Source organism: Rhineura floridana, chromosome 12, assembly GCF_030035675.1.
Source record: "Rhineura floridana isolate rRhiFlo1 chromosome 12, rRhiFlo1.hap2, whole genome shotgun sequence".
Classification (NCBI taxonomy): Eukaryota; Metazoa; Chordata; class Lepidosauria; order Squamata; family Rhineuridae; genus Rhineura; species Rhineura floridana.
In genome coordinates, this window is record NC_084491.1 from 15,583,594 (window position 1) to 15,602,950 (window position 19,357).

Sequence of the window (19,357 nt, forward strand, 5' to 3'; positions counted from 1 at the left end):
CATTGGGTCTACTCTGAGTAGGACTAGCATTAGATACCACCTCTTGTTTGCTAGGGGATCTTATCAAAATTGATTAGCGGGGTAGAGTAATAGCCCAAGACTTTGACTCAGATCCTGACTTTCTCGGTTCACATTGCTGGATCCCAACCTAATGAGAGATAGGGGTGGGGAGAAATTCAGTCAGTGCTTCCTGAACTAATATGCAAACCAGTGTAACTATCCTGTGAAATTTGTGCCTCTGAATTTTGCAATGGAGTTCCTTGATTAATAAAAACAAAGTGTACCAAAATGAATATATTGGGGAAATGTGCACATATGCACACTAGCAAAAATGACATGGAAAAATGCACTCAGGGAATATTGCTTGAATTTTTTTTTTATGTTAGGAGAAATGCACGTGAAAAAGCATACAGATGTTTGTGCAGACTTTTTTTAAAAATTAAAAAGCCAATGTGGAAATGAGGCAAACTGAATTTAAAACTGGAGAAATGTGAAACAGAAAAACCCAAGATTTGACAGACTTGTCTACTCCTAATGAGAGGGGATAAGCACAAGGTGTATTTCCTGCACTTGTGGGATTGGTACATGCGCATGATGTCTGATGATAATGTGTAGTCTTCAGAGGAGATTTTGAGGTGGCTTTTTTGTTGCAAAACCAAGTTTCTCTTACCTTAGCCCATGGCAGGAGGAGGATGCGCTAGAGGTGGCTCCAGCACCTCAGCAGAGCTTTCTACCAAGGAGCATGCTTGGACTACATGTCCCAATATCCTCAGTGTGAAAGTGACACTTATTTTATTTTAATTTTATGTCTTTATTGAGAAAAATACTGGTATACTTCAATTTCATTTAAAAAAAAAAGTCAAAGTGGTTTACGACAACTATAAACAAAACCACATAAAAATTAAAATCACAGGTCATCAACTATTACAGAAGATGTCTGCATAACCCTGGTGGCATAGAATAGTTTTCACAAACACGTAAAGGTTAAAACAGGAACACAGGAAGCTGCCTTGTACTGAGTCAGACCATTGGTCCATCTAGCTCAGTATTTCCTACTCTGATTGGCAACAGCTCTTTGGGGTTGCAGGCAGAACATCCCAGGTTCAATCCCCAGCTTCTCCAGGTAGAGCTGGAAGACACCCCAGCCTGAAATCCTGGAGAGCCACTGCCAGTCAGTGTAGACAGTACTGAGCTAGATGGATCAATGGTTTGACTCAGCTCCTGTGACCTTCCAGCTGCAAGGGGTTGGCTGGCTGTTACTTAGGTAATCTATAGAAGCGATATAGCTCAGAGGTGGAACATCTGCTTTGCATGCAGAAGGTCTCAGGTGCATTTCCCGACATCTCCAGGAAGGGCTGACAGAGACCTGGTCTGAAATCCCAGGGAGCTGCTGCCAGTCAGTGTGGACAGTACTGAGCTAGATGGATCAACAGGCCTGAGACAGTATCCTATGTTTCTATATTCTTAGGTATGATCCCGTCCCCTAAAACTGTGGTGGTTAGCTCTGAACCTGACGAAGAAGAGCTCACATTCAGTGAGCTTAAACCTTAGCTGACTCAATAAAAATAAACAGATTATCTTAGACGCGCCACCTCCTCGTTTGTAAAATGGACAAATGCAGAAGTGATTGAGAGAAGTGTCTTAATTGCTCCTCACTGCTGGGGCTCTGAACCAAAAGTGGTAAGCGTGCAGGGAAGTAGTGGCTTCCATGCTGTGTCATAGCCGAGTTTCATATCCTTTTCAGGTGTCCTCATTTTTCCCAGCTAAAAGGCTAAGCAAGAGATTTTTTTTTTTTAAGAAAGTATTTTATATAAGACCTGGGCAGTGAATGGCTGTGAGATGTGGGTGAGGTCTCCTCCACACTATACATTTAAAGCCGTATCATACCATTTTAAACAGTCATGGCTTCCCCCAAAGCATCCTGGGAACTGTAGTTTATTAAGGGTGCTCAGAATTGTTAGGTGACCCTCTGTTCCCCTTAAAGAGCTACAGTTCTAGGAAGAGGCATTGATTGTTAAACCACTAAGGGAACTATAACTGTGAAGGGAATAGGGGTCTCCTAATAACACTCAGCACTCTTAACAAACTACAGCTCCCAGGATACTTTGAGTGAAACCATGACTGAGTGGTATCATAGTGATTTAAATATCAAGTGCAGATGTGGCCGCCCAGATTCTCCGTGGAGAGCTAATATAGCAGCTAAGAGACTGTTTATATTTGGTACATTTTATATTCCACCTTTTCTTCAAGGAGCTCAAACTGGCATATGTGATTCCCTCTCATTTTATGATCAGAACAACCTTTTGAGATAGGTTAGGCAGAGAGAGAGAGAGAGAGAGAATGTGCTATGGCCACCCAGTGAGGCTCATGGCTGAGCTTCTTTGAACATCAGAAGAGTCTTGTTGGATCAGTCCAAAGGCCCATCTCATCCAGCATTCTGTTGTAACAGTGGCCAACCACATTCCTGTAGGAGGCCTATCAGCAGGACCTGAGTGCAAGAACACTCTCCCCACTTTTGCTTCCCAGCAACTGGTATTCAGAAGCATGCTGGCTCCGACTATGGAGGGAGAGCATAACCATCATGGCTAGTAGCCATTGATAACCTTTTCCTCCATGAATATGTCTAATCCTCTTTTAAATCCATCCAAGTTGGTGGCCATCACTGCCTCTTTTGGGAGCAAATTCCATAGTTTAACTATGTGCTGTGTGAGGAATACTTTCTTTTATCTATCACAAATCTTTCAGCATTCATCTTCATTGGATGACCACAGATTTTAGCATTATGGGAGAAGAAGTTCAATTCCATAATTTAAGGGCAAGATCAAAATGATATAAACAAATAATCTTCCACATTTCTTGTTCCATCACACATACACCCACATGCTCCATTCCAGGCCCCCACAACTTGGGTCCTAACATCGTCAAAGAGTAGCCCACCAGCCAAGAATTACGGCAGCAGTGGTGAACCTTTGGCCCTCCAGATATTGGTGGACTCCAGTTCCCATTAGCCCCAGCCAGCACAATCAGTGATTAGGGATGATGGGAGCTGTTGTCCAGCAACATCCAGAGGGCTTAAGGTTCCTGAGCGCTGAATTATGGCATGCCAGGAGCATGAAAACTCTGATTTTGCTGCCTCAGACAGGCAACAAAACTTAGAAGATTTATCAAGATCTTGGTAGTCCATCATCCATGGCTGGTCAGTTGTGTTTGGCTGCATTCAGACATGAAGTTTATTGCATTAGTTTTACCAATTATGATGGTAGCACTTCTGTCCCGATATCTAACATTCCTTTCACACTGTAGTACCTGTTGCATTATGGAACTGTACCTTTTTGACCAATATACTGCCATGTTGCAATAAATGTCATTCCCCCCAGTAGGGATGGTGTGACACAACCATGAACATAATTGTACATGTTGCTACTCCTGCTCCCTTTGTGTACCTGAGCACTTCTGTTCCCCCATGAAAATGTCAGGAAAGCACTGTATGCCGATATACCACCCCAAATTTCACCACTTTACTCCTGTGATTTTCTGGGTTAAGGGGTTGCAAACAGATTTTTTTCTGGAAGCAATTAACATGGAAATGAGCGCTCAATTTCCTCTATGTTCCGCTCAGTTTCCAGAAGCGTCTTTTACGTTGTGTGAAAGCTCAAGTAAAATGCAGAAATGATCAGGTAAGGAAATGTTGGGGTAACAGAATAAACTGCTGTCTGAATACAGCTTTTGGCTGTGTGGATCAGATGTTGTTCAGGTCTGCTGTACATTTATTCTCCCATAATTCAAGTTACCTGAATTTAACTCTAATCTTGGTTTAAATCAGGGCTGGGGAATCTGTGGTCCTCCAGATGTTGTTGGACTCCAACTCCCATGAGGCCCAGCCAGTGTGACCAGCGGTCAGGATTGTGGGAGCTGTAGTTCAGCAGCGAAGGGCTTTAGGTTCCCCAGCAATGATTTAAATCAAGATTACAGGTGAATTTCGGTAACATGCTATCTTGGGCTGATGGGATTAGTATTCCAGAAGAGCTGGAGGGCAATAAATTGGGGAAGTCTGATTTAAATGATTTGAAATAAAACAATCTTACCAACTATAGTGAGTTCATCGTTGAAGCCCACTTTATTATGGCAACATGACTGGTTAATGCTTGTCTTATCCTAGTGATGGACGTTACAGACATCATCCATGGGAAGGTAGATGACGAAGAGAAACAACATTTTATTCCATTTCAGCAGTAAGTATCTGAACAGGTTTTGAAAGCAGCGTGTTATGTAGACTGTGACGTCCTTCCCCAGCACCACCTGTGAAGCTCTCACTTGTGGCTACCAGCAGACAGGAACGTCAGGTTTTCTTCTTACCCTTACAGCTCTAGCACAGATTTCAACAGATCCCCCTGCTAGGCCTTACTACCCAACACTCTGTATCTCTTACAACCTTTAGACTGTGCCTTAGTCTCTGCCAGACTATCTCGATACCTTGTGTCTATGGGTATAGGTAATTCCCAAACCCCCCTTCAGCCTCTTCCACTGAAGCTTACAGCCCTGGGTTTCTCTGTGGTACTGGATACAATATCTTTTCCTCCACCGCTGTCACCATTCGATACAACTGTTCAGCCTTGGTTACTTGCTATCCCCCCTGGTTTGTGTTTCCCAGCTGCAGGAATCAGGCTTTTGTTTAACCAAGAAATAGTTATTAAGAATTAGAAATAACAAGATTACTTAAGGAATGTTTCACAAGTGTATGGTTTCATCTATGTTCTGTTATGTACTTGACTTCTTACTAATTGCCTCAGAACTCCGACTCTCTCAACAACAACAACCTCTAAACACCACCTCACAGCCACCACCTCAATTCACCACCAAACTTCCACCCAGATTCAACTGTCATTCTTCCATTTATACTCCCAGCCATTCAGACGCTCAGCCAATCATTCAGCATTCTACTGCTCATGTACTCCCCCTCCTCTTTCACTCCACTTACCATATATCTTCTATATAACCAGCACTTACCATATTTACAATATAAGCAGGAACATCACATAGACATCGGACACGGAATAATGGGCTCAAGTTGCAGGAAGCCAGATTTCGACTGGACATCAGGAAAAACATCCTAACTGTTAGAGCCATACGACAATGGAAGCAATTACCTAGAGAGGTAGTGGGCTCTCCGACACTGAAGGCATTCAAGAGGCAGCTAGACAGCCATCTGTCGGGAATGCTTTGATTTGGATTCCTGCATTGAGCAGGGGGTTGGACTCTATGGCCTTATAGGCCCCTTCCAACTCTACTATTCTATGATTCTATGGTTCCTTGTTTCCACTTGGTGCAGTGTGGTAGAATCCAGCAGATCTATGTACACTTAAATATGCAAGTAGTATTTCTCTGGATCAAACCGATGGCCCACCTGGTCTTACATCCTGTCCAAAAATAGCCAACCCGAGAAGCCCAGAAACAGTGCAAAAGGCAATAGGCTTGCCTTGTGGCTTATCTCCTAGCAGCTTGTATCCTCAGGTACGCTTCCTTTGAGCATGGAGGATCTACAAGCAGAGTCGGCGTCATCTTATACAGAATTGGGCTTGCATTGGCCAATGTGTATGACTTCTGCATTGGAACTTGCACACTATATATGACACCCTTGATTAAAAGCGAACATTTTAAATGAATAGGAATGGCTGGCAATTCTTTTTGTCCTGCAAAAAGGATTTCAGAAATAATTAATAAAGCTAATTGCTATCCTGGCCATGGTTCGAAGAGGCAAGCGCTCAACCCTTTTCTGTTTTGCTATTATTATTGCCTTTGTCATTGTTGTTATCTTTATCTGTTCCAGAGCTGGATAAAGTAAAACATACCAAATGAAATAACACAAAATATTGTTGCTGTTAGTTTATGAACATAACAAAGATTCCTGCTAGAACAGACCAAACATGTTTCATACATACATCAGTTTTTGGGGCCAGCACAGACAAAACACTGGGCCTGTCTTTAACCTTGTTAAGGAGTTTGGGCTTAAAAGTTTGGGTTATGAATCACAGTTGAATGGAAAGCCTGTTTAGTGTTGACACAGCTGAAGCCAGTGCCAACAGAGTCTGTAAACGGGGGCTAACGTGGGAGGGGGATAAATCCTCTTGCAGGAAGGAGGTCATGATTCTGCAACTGGTCCCAATCTCTAAACCATGGGTGGGGAGTCTGTGGCCCTCCAGATGTTGCTGGATTACAACTCCCATAATCCCTGACCAATGGCCATGCTTGCTGGGGCTGATGGGAGTTGGAGTCCAATAACATTGTGACGGTTCCCCACCAGTGCCCCAAACATTGCTAAGAGAGCCCTGGAGGTTTATATGTGCCAGTTTAGTGCTCAGTGCACATGAAGTCTGATGTTCTGGTGCAAAGACTTTTTGGCCTGTTCCAAGTTGTTGCTGTATGGACAAGTTGAGAGCCTGAGAGGAAGATGAAACCCTGCTCATGACTCTTAACTTTGGGCCAAGGAATTGCACTGAATTTGCATGTCTTATGGTGGATTGGGAAGAGCTCTTAAAGCAAGGGTGACTACCCCCCGTCCTGGAAGCAATTTTTTCTGGCCTCCTGTGACCCCATTGATTTTAGCGGTGGTGGCAAAAAGAAGGGGGAAAAGTGCACAGTGCCCTAATGGGGATGCAAATGGCCCTCTCCCCTCATCTCAGATGATCATTTGATGAGCAGGGTGGGGGCACTACCCCCACTCAGCTGATCTGCACAGATCAGCTGTGGAGGGGGTGCTGTGTGTGTAGATGTGTCTGTGTGTCCTTGATGCATGCGTGTGAGGGTGTGGTTGGCTGTAACCCCAGCTGGCATGCAGCCTCCATGAAGGGTGAATGTAGCCCTCAGGCCAAAAATAAGATTAACAGCCCCCTGCTCTAAGGAGGCCTGTCTCGTTTAACTCTGAGGGTGTTTAGAAGATACCAGCAACTGGAAGCTCACTTCTGGTTTTTTTGTTGATGATTTTCTGCTTCTCAGGATTGCCATGGAAACATACATCAGACAACGGCAGTTAATCATGGCGCCTTTAATAACCTCTCACGTGATTGGAGAGAATGAGCCCCTCACGTCTGTCTTCAACAAAGTCATTGCTGCCAAGGAAGTGAATCACAAAGGGCAAGGTACACCAATCAAATGAGAAGATTAAAAAAAACAAACCCAGAGTGGGATCAGGTATGGGGCTGGGACATACTCAACTTTTCATTGCTCAAGGTCGACGGAGTGTGTTGCTTCCTTTGGGCTGTGTTGGAAAATCCCTTTCACTCAGCTGATTCAACTTTGTTGCAGAATACTGAAGTATGCAAATAATTAGTTGGCACGATGGAGCTCTGTAAGCAACAGGTTGAAATAAAAATTGCATTACCATCCAATTAAAGCAACTTTTGAAAAGCAGCAAAGAAGAACCCAGTGCTTTAAATGAAGGAAGACAGAAGCAGATCCCCTTCAAAGCAAGACCTGCAAAATGATTTTTGTTTGTTTTTATTTATTTCAATGTATTTATTTTCAATATTTATATAAAAACACCCAGTAATTGTTCTCTGGGGGCGTTGACCTCATGAAATGACAAAGTACATTTTTAAACAACAATATCATAAAATAGCAACAATAAAAATCTAACCTTGTCAGTTCATCATAGACCAGGGATGGGTGGAACCTGTGGTCCTCCAGATCTTCTTGGACTACAGCTTCCATCATCCCTAACCATCAGCCGTGCTGATTGGAGCTGAAGTCCAAAAACATCTGAAGGGCCACAGGTTTCCCACTGATGTCGTAGACAAATCACCATGGCAAGTTACTGCAATTTACTAGACATACTGGCACTCATGTTTTTTTTCAGGTGTAACAGCAAGCAATGTCATTTTTATAGTTTACATAATAGTCTACATTGGTCAGCAAGTAGTGAATTTGATCAGGGCCAATTAATAAGTGATGCCTGTTTATACATATACATGCTAAGCATGGAGGAGAAGAGAAGCATCAGGGATGCTCTGGGAGGAAAGGGCCATAGCTCAGTGGTAGAGCATCAGCTTTGCATGTAGAAGGTCCCAAGTTCAATCCCTGGCATCTCTGGTTAGGACTGGGAGAGACCCCTTCCCCAAACCCTGGAGAGCCACTACCAATCAGTGTAGACAATACTGTGCTAGGCAGACCAATGGTATGAGTCAGTATAAGGCAGCTTCCTATGTTCCTCTGATTTACCTTAGTGTTGCGCATCTACTTTGCCTTCAGAAAGTCCCAGTTTCAGTTCCCAACATCTCCAGGTGGGTCTAGCAAAAGACTGCTGCTTGAAATAGTGAAGAGCTGCTGCCAGTCAGTGTAGACAGTATTGAGCTAGATGGACCAGTGGCCTGACTGAGTATAAGGTAGTTTCCTCTTATCCTTATGGTCCTCCAGATGTTGTTGAACAACAATGTCCATCATCCCTGGCCATCCTTGGAGGGCCACATGTTCTCCCGCGCTGCTCGTCTTTTTAAAAGCAGGTCAGCGCCATGAAACGTAAACAGCATCCACTTTGAGCCACAGGCCACCCACCCTAACACACCTTCCCATTTTTTTAGTTTACTCTTAATATTTTAATGTATCTGGGGGTTTTTAACGACTCTACATGTGGAGAGGGACTTCTATATGATTGTGACTGTTTTGCCTTCACTACATACAGTGGAGATAATGATTTTGTTTCCTTATCAGATCTGCTCAGGTTGCTGTCTTTCCCAATAGCATGGATATGAATATGAATGCTTGTTTTTCCTGTAGGCCTCTGGGTTTCTCTGAAGCTACTGCCTGGTGATTTAGCTCAGGTTCAGAAGGACTTTTCTCATCTCATTGACAGATCTACGGCTGTGGCGCGAAAAATGGGATTCCCGGAAATTATTTTGCCTGGTGGGTACTTCCGTCTCAATGGTGATGGCTTCTAAGAGTCATGGGATAAACAGATTGATTTTCCTATGATAGGGGTTTAGGATCTGTGCACCTCCAGATGTTGTTGGACTCCAACTCCCATCAGCTCCAGCCAGCATGATGATGATGGGAGTTGGAGTCTAACAATATCTGGAGATGCACAGATTCCCCATCCATCTCTTTTGGATTGGTAGAACGAGCTCACTACAGAGTGTAGGAAGAAACTGACAGAGTGGTGGAGATGTTTTCAGAGTGGGAGAACATTCCACAGTACTATATACATCAGAGGTAGGGAACCTTTTTCAGCCCAAGGGCCACATTGCCTCATAGGGAATCTTCCGGGGGACTCATGCCAGTGGTGGGTGGGGCCGAAACCAAAATGGGCAGAGCAATGGGTGCGGCTCTTGTACAGCAGGGTACATCCCAGCCTTGCAAAAGCCAGAGGTTTCTACGTCACCAACCTCTATCCAGGCAAACAAGACATGTTCAAGGACAAGTTCCACCCAGGCAAAAGCAGGGCCAGGGAGAGGAGGGGCCTGGGGAGCATCACAACAGCCAGATATAGTAGCCTGGGTGTCCATGTTTAGCTCCCGAGCCTGCTGTTGTGACCCACCTTAGATCAGGCTGCAACCCAGTAGTGGGCCCCAACCCACCTGTTGAAAACCGTTGCTCGTCTAGAGGACAGAAGCAATGGGGGTTTGGGGACTGTTGTAGAATTTGATGTATCAGGCTCCGTTCTAACTTCCAACCTGGGCAAAGCAATTTTACTATAATCTTCATTGTTGCAGGTGAAGTTCGGAATGATATCTATGTCACCCTGATGCATGGGGAGTTTGACAAAGGGAAGAAGAAGACTCCCAAGAATGTAGAGGTCACCATGTCTGTTCATGATGAAGATGGCAATCTCTTGGAGGTAGGAAGGGAGCTCTGGATTGGTAGGTGGCTGGCAGGATGATGAAATACATCTGTGCTGTATCTCCCTTTTTCTCTCTGTCTTTGTAATCAGCTGGGAATAACTATACAATAATTGTTTAATAAGAGGCTTCGCCAGTGGGAAAATTACCTAATACGTAGGAAGTTGCCTTCTCTTGAGTCAGACCATTGGTCCATCTAGCTCTGTGTAGTCTACTCTGACTGGTAGCGGCTCTCCGGGATTCCAGGCAGGGGCATTCCCAGCTCTATGTGGAGATGCTGGGGATTGAACCGGGGACCTTCTGCCTGCAAAGCAAGTGCTCTGCCACTGAGTCACACCCCTTCCCTGGTATCACACAGCATGTATTTAACTTACGGAATTTGCTACTACAAGATATGACAATGGTCACTAGCTCACATGACTATAGGTAAGAAAGGATTGAACACACTCATGGACAGGAAGTCTTGTCAATTAAAACAGGGATGGGGAACCTGTGGTACTTTGACTCCCAGATGCCATTAGCCCAGTCAGCATGGAAAGTAGTCAGGGATAATGGATGCTTTAGTCCAACAACATCTGTAGGGCCACAGGTTCCCCCATCCCTTAAACCAAATGAAACCTCCGTCTACCAACAGTATACCTTTGTGTGATCTGCTGAGTGCTGATAACCTGGGAGGGCTTGTGCGTTCATGGGAAGCTTGTGAGCATCCAAGAGGCAATTTGCTGATCGCAGTTTGAAAGAGGATAGACCACTTGATAGACCAGCCTTCCCAGCCTGGTACTCTTCAGACATAGGGCTTATCCACACCAGAGCCTAACTTTGTACTAAAGAGGCTGCTTTTACCATCAAAATAGCTTTTCAAAGTCCACACTTATTGCCCAATGGTAGCTTCCTATCCGCTGTCTTCCTTTCACATAAGTGTTCCTCTGGAAAGGTTTAGTATGGCTGTTTCCTTGTGGCCCGCCCTCAATTTTACATGCTTACTTTCTCCAGAGTATCAATATTACTAATGGAGAAAGGGACAGGGGTTTTTTGTGCGTTTCATTGTTTCCTATCAATTGCAAGCCTCTCCCAGTCTCAGCCAGGAGAGTATTGGGGTGAAATTGACAAGAAACTGATTAGATGGGGAAATGAGTGAAAGGCAAAGTAAGCAGCGGCTGCAGCAGCTTTTACAGGTGGCAGAGAGAGGGAGCAGGCGATGGGTCATAAGAGAGCCTGCCCACTAAAAAAACATTGAAGCAAAGCACCTACACGGAGGAGTGCGGAGAAGCTGAGACAGTTTTTCCTTTCCTTTTCACATTATAATTGGATTGGGTTGATATGGATTTAAAGGGGAAAACTGCGTTATAGCTTCTGCTTGCCTGCAATGTCATGTGAACCATGCAAATTAGAAAGGGATGCAAGTAGCACCCGACACAGACTAAATCACTATGTGGATGAGCCTGTAGTTGGACTCCACCTTCCGTAAGCCCCAGCCAATATGTCCAGTCGTCAGGCAATATGGGAATTCTAGTTCAAAACATCTGGAGGTCACCAGATTGGGGAAGTTAGACTAATGCATGCTGACGTCAAGGCTTCTGTCGTTTCTGCACAATATGTTTAGGACCCTTCCCTATATCTCTGAAGCATTTCACCCATCTGTGTAAATCATGTCAGATAGTGAAATGGTCTTCCCCTTCAAAGAAAGGAAAAATTCCTCCAAAGAAAGTGGAGTCCCCCAAGGATTGGGATTGGGACCTGTGCTTTGCAACTTGTTCATAAACGATCTAGCGTTATGGGTGAGCTGTGAGGTGGCCCAGTTTGCTGATGATACTAGGGTTCAGGGTTATTAAAACCACAAGGGATGGCAAAGAGCTCCAAAAAGACCTCTCCAAACTGAGTGAATGGATGCTAAAATGGCAAATGCAAGGTAGACAAGTGTAAAGTTACGCATATTGGAGCAAAAAAAATTCTTAATTTCACATATACACTCATGAAGTCTGAACTGGTAGTGACTGACTAGGAACAAGACCTTGGGGCTTTAGTGGATAGCACAATGAAGATGTGTATCAGTTTTGAAAAAGGCAAATTCCATGCTAGGGATCATTAGAAAAGGTATTGAAAATAAAATTGCCGATATCATAATGCTGTTATGCAAATCTATGGTGTGACTGCATTTGGAATACTGTGTACAGTTCTGGTCACCTCGCCTCAAGAAGGATATTGTAAAGTTGGAAAAGGTTCAGAAAAGGCCAGCCAAAATGAAGAAGGGGATGGAGCAACGCCCTTATGAAGAAAGGTTGCAGCATATGGGGCTTTTTAGTTTTGAGAAAAGGTAAATAAGAGGGGACATGATAAAGATTATAAAATTATGCATGGCATGGAGAAAGTGGATAGAGAAAAGTTTTTCTCCCTCAACGAAGCTGAATATTGGAAGATTCAGGACAGACAAAATAAAGCACTTCTTCACACAGCGCATAGTTAAACTGTGGAACTCGCTCCCACAAAGTGGTGACGACCATCAACTTGGATGGATTTAAAAGAGGATTAGACAAATTCATGCAGGATAGGGCTATCAATGGCTGTCAATGGCTACTTGCCATGATGGCTATGCTGCGCCTCTTTAGTTGGAGGCAAATGCTTCTGAAAGCCAGTTACCGGAAGCTGCAGGAGGGAAGAGTGCTCTTTGCTCTCAGGTCCTGCTTATTATTATTATTATTATTATTATTTGATATGTTTAAGGAACATATTAAAAAGCAATTCTAACACAGACGCAGACTAGGATAGGTCTCTACTTAAAAGGCTTGTTGAAAGAGGAAGGTCTTCAATAGGCACCGAAAAGATAACCTAATACTTAAGGGGAGGGAATTCCACAGGGTAGGTGCTGCCACACTAAAGGTCCGTTTCCTATATTGTGCAGAATGAACCTCCTGATAAGATGGTATCTGCAGGAGGCCCTCACCTGCAGAGTGCAGTGATCGACTGGATATATAAGGAGTAAGACGGTCTTTCAGGTATCCTGGTCCCGAGCTGTATAGGGCTTTGTACACCTAAACTAGAACCTTGAACTTGGCCTGTTAGCAAATGGGCAGCCAGTACGATTCTTTCAGCAGCAGGATAACTTGTTGGCGATTCCCTGCCCCAGCTTGTGGGCTTACCATGGGCAACTGGTTGCCCACTATGAGAACAGGATCCTGGTCTAGATGGGCCATTGGCATGATTCCTCAGGCCTTCTTATGTTCTTAAAGATTTGTTATGTGGTTCTCTTTTATTTATTTTTCATGTCATCCAAAGAAAGCTATCCATCCAGGTGCTGGTTATGAAGGTAACTCTGAATACAAGTCAGTTGTCTACTATCAAGTCAAGCAGCCTTGCTGGTATGAAACTGTAAAGGTGAGATTGTGTAACCTTGTTAGGGTTCCCCATGTGCAATTTGGAGCACATCGTATATGCTCATAGTGAATAGTGTGGATCTTTGGGTAGCCAAATCAGCACCACCCACCCAGAAAAGTGAGGCATGGGTAGGCTTGGGGGAACCCCAAGGTTTTGCAGCAGTAGCTGCTGGGGTGATGGGGTGGAGCCAAGAACCGCCCTCCCAACATCAGCATTGCTGCGGCTTACCTGAGCGAGGCAGTGCAGCAATGAGGTTGGAAATGGGTGGGTGCACTGGTGGGAGTGCCAGATTGCCTACGCTGGTGCATTCGCAGAGCCTCACTGTCACCCTTTGCTGATTCAGCCCCATCCAGGTAAGCTGCAGTGATGCTGCTCTCAGGAGGGTAGCTCACCACATTGGCTGCTACTATTTGCAAATGTAGCAAAGATTTGTGGGTGTTTGGTAGGGTGGGGAACCTAAGGAAGAAAAGTCATTTATAGTGGGCATGGACCTGTTGGTGGGGGGATGGGGATGTCAGGCTGGGTGGGAAGGGCAAAGTGATGGAGTGTCCCAGAAAAGGGCATGGCTGGCCAGGTGGAACCCAAAGATGGAGCATTCCATGCTGCAAAGGTTTGTGGCAGGTCTCACTTGTGCCATCTACAAACCCCAAGTATGAGAAAAGCCTAAAAATGGGACATTGACATATTTTGTTCACCGCCCAGAGAGCTATTGCTAGTCGGGCGGTATATAAATTTAATTAATTAATTAATTAATTAATTAATTAATAATAATAATAATAATAATAATAATAATAATAATAATAATAATAATAATAATAATAAATAAATAAATAAATAAATAAATAAATAAATAAAATGGGGATGTGAAGTGTAAACCACAATGGTTAAGGTTCTTAAAAGGTCACTTGCACAGCAGCTATAAAGCTGGCGTATTGTGTACAAACGTACTTCATGTCAACATGTAAATAAAAACGTATTGTGATTCCCCACCCCACCCCAAAATATGAAGCCAGCACAGAGCAGAAGCCATATATCCCAAGCCACACATGGTATTGAATATGAAGCTAATTCTCTTTGACTCAATTAAATTCCAATGGGTGGTGTTAATTGCTAGTCCTATTCAGAGCAGACCCACTGGAGTTAATGAACATGACTCACTTAGGTTCATTAATGTCAATGGGTCTAACTTAGTATGACTTAGTTGAATACAACCCATTGGCATTTATATTCGAATTTGCTAGGAATTGAACTGAAATAATGCTCCAGGCTGGTCATTCTTGGCCAAAGGCAAAATCCAGGTTCTGAACTTGGTTGACTAAAATTTCTTGCCAAGGAAACTAATATTCCTTCCTTGTAGTGGATTTATACCCATTTGAAGACATGGAATTTCCCCGATGTGTTGTTTTTAAAATTATGAAGTGTACATGTTTAAGATGGAAAGAATATACCATCTTTTTTCTGGGTTGTTTTTTTTTTTTGCTTTTAATATCCTAGCACCATTAATTGTCATCAGGCCTTTCTTTCCAGTGATATCTAAAAGGTTTTACAATGGAAGAAAAAGCTTGTCCTAGATACTTGCTGTTATAGAGGCTGTGATTAATGACATGGCTTTGGCCAAGTAAACTTGGATATGTTATCTCTCACTTAAAAACTGGAAACCAAGTGCTGATCTGGGTATAGAGTTTCAATCAACTACAAGTTGCTGATATTATTGAATCCCCTTGCCCATCTTGTTGGGTATGCCAACAGACATCCAAAAGGTGGGTTGCAATTAGTGGCAACATTTGTGGGCGGAATTAGAAAATCCTTTTAATGCAGGAAGAAACTCAAATCCCAAATACAATATGTAGGCTTGGGTTTCCTATATACATATTTAGTTTACTTGTGGGGCCGCCTTACCCCATATTTGCCCACTCCAGCACTTCAGTCTATGGAACAGACACTGTTACAGGTGCCACACAATACTTGTTCTGCACTTGTAAGAAATCGTCCTTTTACTATATAAGCACCTATGCCTTGTAACTCCCTGCCTATTGACATCAGGCAGGTGCCTTCGCTATATTCTTTTTGGCACTTGCTTAAAACTTTTTTGTTTCAGCAACCCTAGCCAGACACATAGATGTTGGTGTGTTTTAATTTTTTCAGTCTGTTGCTGTTTTAATTGTTTAAATGTTTTTAACTGTTTTATTGATAATTTTAATATCTTTTTGTAAATTGCTTAGAGTTTTTTACAATCAAGCAGTATATAGATATTGTTAAATAAAAAAGTATTTTGTGACTAGCTGTCATTCCTATAAAATTCCTCCTTATGATGTACAGGTCTCCATAGAAATAAAAGAGGTTAGCCGCTACCATTTAAGATTTACTTTTCGTCACCGATCGTCACAGGAATGTAAGTACTTGGAAGAAGGTCAGTTACCTGTCTCTTAAAGAGATTCTTTTTAAAAAAAAATTAAAAAGATGTTTTTAAAGATGTTTTAATGTTTTTAAGGATGTTTTGTTGTAATGTATTTTAAAGTCTTTTTATGATGTTTTAGAATGTCTTTAGTGCTTTTATTTCGGCTCCTACTGGGAGGAAGGGCGGGATATAAATCTAATTAATAAATAAATAAACACAGGAGGGGAGGGTAAAGATGTATCTGGAGCCCATTGGGATGGATGTGGAGGAAGGAAATTACTTGCGGTGTGCATGTTGCAAAGGGAAAGCTGTATGTGGAATAGGGCTAATTGCCCCCCCCCCATTGCTTCTTTCCAAATCGGGAAGGATTGGAGCTCTGTTGAAGGGCATCAGCTTTGCATGCAGAAGGTCCCAGGTTCAATCCCCAGCATCTCCAAGTAGGGCCAGGAATGTTTCCTGTCTGAAATGCTGGAGAGCCACTGCTAGTCAGAGTAGGCAAGACTGAGCAAGATGTAGATGGACCAGTTGTCTCAGCATGAGGCAGCTTCCTGTGTTTTAAATCGCTTTCTCTCAAAGCAGTTTTTCTATGGCAAAGGCAGTCATCAAAATCTTTTTGTTACAAATTCGACTGGGCTAACTGTGGATGACAAATTCAGCTCAGTTTGTATTTTAATGCACATCTACTTAATCCACACTTCCCGAAACTATACACAAATTGAAACACCTGTATCTTTTGAAATTTGCACTTCTATACATTTTGTGAAATCATTCTCCAGCAAGTAGATGTGTACAAAAATGCCTATAATAGGGGAGAGTTAGTACATTAAAAATGCATTAATGAAAATAACATATAAAACTCTCACTAAAATGCTGACAATTTTTCATGAGGACTTCTTAAAAAATAAAGTGAAATTGTTGATAAGTTAAATGTGGCAAACAGAAGTTAAGACTGGAAAAATGAGAAAATAAGAGAAGCCGAAATAGATTGATTTGCCTATCCTTAACTTTAAGATCATGCACATATCATTGTCTAAAAACATTGGCTGCTATTTTTGACTCAGAACAGTTTTATTCATATGTATATGTATTCAGATTGAATTGATTTATTGACTGAAATGTTTGTGATTGATCAGCTATGATTTACATGTGGGACAGCTGTAACCTAACTCAATGCTGAAAAACAACTGTGTGAAAATGGATCTAATTTATGGCAGAACCTGATGCTAGGTGCAGAATGTTTTGTGGGAGTTTTGTTCATGTAGAGGATATTTCACCTTAGCTATGTAGAGTTGAAGGTGCCATAGTGGTTAGGAAACTGAGCTACAAATCAGCATGTCCTTAGTTCAGATCTGGTTTATGGTGGGGGAGGGGAGGGCCTACCCTTACCAGTAATGACTAATTTGATTTTTTTTATGCTGCCAGTGGGGGGCAATATTTCCCACCCATCCTGCCCCCTCCAAATGCCCTGAAATTGCACTTTCATAAGAAAAGAAAATGGCAACTGGATCACCAAAACATTTGCTATCACTGCCTTTACTCCCTTCATCCATTCCAGTGGTGAATTTTACCACCCCCTCTTAAAAAATCATTAAAATTGCCTAAAATTTGTACACCTACCCCACCTAGGGAAAAATGCTGAAATTTATGTGTTGCAGCCCTGTTTTGAACACTCAATATAAATATAAATTGGATGAACTCCATCCAATCTTCGATTGCTGTTGTGTAACGCCAGGTCTGTGGTACAGAAAACATCACTCATCCAGGATATGATCCTGGATGAGGACGCAGACCTGGTGTGTATTACGGAGACATGGCTGGATGAGGCCTCAGCTCCTATACTTGAGGCCATGTGTCTAGCCGGTTTCCGATATGCACAGCAGCCGAGGATTGGGAGGCGGGGAGGGGGAGTGGCAGTTATCTACCGGGAATCTTTGTGTTTCGCCAGACCCCCTCTCCACGAGACCAAGTTTGTTGATTGCATGTACTGGAGGGTTGGGCCCAAAGGGCAGTTTAGGGATTCTGCTTGTGTACCGCCCACCCCGCTGCGCAGCAGAATCCCTGACTGAGGTGCTCGAGGTAGTCTCGGCTGTGCGATTGCTCTCCCCCAATCTTGTGGTGATGGGGGATTTCAACGTACATGCCGAGGCTGTCCTCACAGGAGCCCCTCGGGATTTCATGGAAACCATGACTTCCTGGGATCTGCACCTTAGTAATATAGGGCCTACCCATGTAGCCGGTCATGCTCTTGACCTCGTGTTTGTCTCGGGAGGGGAGGATAGTGCTCTGAAAATGTGGGTGAATTCTTCTAACCCCGTGTCATGGTCAGATCACTATCTGGTGAATATAGATCTCTCGATGCCGCACACCCTCCGCAGGGGACAAGGACCTATTAGAATGGTCTGCCCCAGACGCCTGATGGAGCCCAAAGGATTCCTGAATGCGCTGGGGGATATGGAGCTGACTGAAGGTCGCCTGGTCGAATCCCTGGTGATGGAGTGGAATAAGGAGATCGCCAGGGCGGTGGACCAGGTGGCTCCGAAATGTCCTCTCCCCCTGAACAGAACTCAGACAGCACCTTGGTATACACCACGACTGCGGGGTCTGAGACAGGAGGTGAGACGACTTGAGTGCCAGTGGCGGAAATCTTGCACTGAAGACGATCAGACATGGGTTAGAGCAGCAATAGCTGCCTACCAGGTGGCAACAAAGGCAGCAAAGAGAAATTTCTTTGCTGCCTCTATTGCATCGGCAGAGTGTTGTCCCAGGAGATTGTTCCAAGTGGTCCGAAGCCTGGTCGGTCCAGTTGCTCAGGAACCCATGGAGCATTCTAAAGCCTCCTATGACACATTTGCTAAACACTTTGCCGATAAAATCGAACATCTGAAGAGCACACTTCCGCTCGCCGTGGAGACAGGAAGTGGGCCAGAGTCGGCCAGTTGCATTCCGGTCTGTTGGGATCGGTTTCAGCCTCTTCTCTCTGAGGAAGTGGACAAGGTGCTCTGTACTGTGAAGCCGACCACCTGTCTGGTTGATCCTTGCCCATCATGGCTCATCATGAGCTGTAAAGAGAGACTGGGCGAAGGGATCAAGGCAGTGGTGAATGCATCCTTGCAAGAGGGTGCAATGCCATCAGCCCTCAAGGAAGCGGTAATAAAGCCCATCTTAAAAAAACCGTCCTTGGATCCCCAAGAGTTAAACAACTTTCGCCCAGTCTCTAATTTACCATTCTTGGACAAGGTGATTGAGAGGGTGGTGGCTGCGCAGTTACAGACACACTTGGAGGAAACGGATTATTTAGATCCATACCAATCGGGTTTTAGGACTGGTCATGGTACGGAAACAGCCTTGGTCGCTCTGGTAGATGATATGTGGAGGGCATTGGATAGGGGTGAATACACCTTCCTTGTCCTCCTGGACCTCTCAGCGGCTTTCGATACCGTTGACCGCGGTATCCTTTTAAACCACCTAGAGGGATTAGGAATAGGAGGCACTGTCTTGCAGTGGTTCCGTTCCTATCTCTCGGATAGGCAGCAACGGGTGGCATTGGGAGATGAGGTTTCAGACCCTTGGCCTCTTTATTGTGGAGTGCCACAGGGTTCTGTCCTCTCTCCCATGCTATTCAACATCTATGTGAAACCGCTGGGAGCAATCATCAGGAGTTTTGGGTTGCAGTGCCATCAGTACGCAGATGACACTCAGCTCTCTCTCTCCTTTAAGTCCTCACCAGAGTTGGCTGTGAATACCATGTCCACGTGCCTAG

At 43.8% G+C, this 19,357-nt stretch overlaps 1 protein-coding gene across 2 annotated transcripts in view; it reads left to right on the plus strand.

Moving 5' to 3' along the window:
- The window catches only part of DOCK5 (dedicator of cytokinesis 5), a 201,228-nt gene that overhangs the window by 83,729 nt on the left and 98,142 nt on the right, over window positions 1–19,357 (plus strand). For both annotated transcript variants that reach the window (XM_061593185.1, XM_061593184.1), the window contains exons 11-16: window positions 4,160–4,232; window positions 6,994–7,136; window positions 8,770–8,895; window positions 9,702–9,826; window positions 13,101–13,199; window positions 15,519–15,591. In XM_061593185.1, the coding sequence (XP_061449169.1) occupies window positions 4,160–4,232; window positions 6,994–7,136; window positions 8,770–8,895; window positions 9,702–9,826; window positions 13,101–13,199; window positions 15,519–15,591 (639 nt within the window). The remainder of the gene's footprint in view (window positions 1–4,159; window positions 4,233–6,993; window positions 7,137–8,769; window positions 8,896–9,701; window positions 9,827–13,100; window positions 13,200–15,518; window positions 15,592–19,357) is intronic.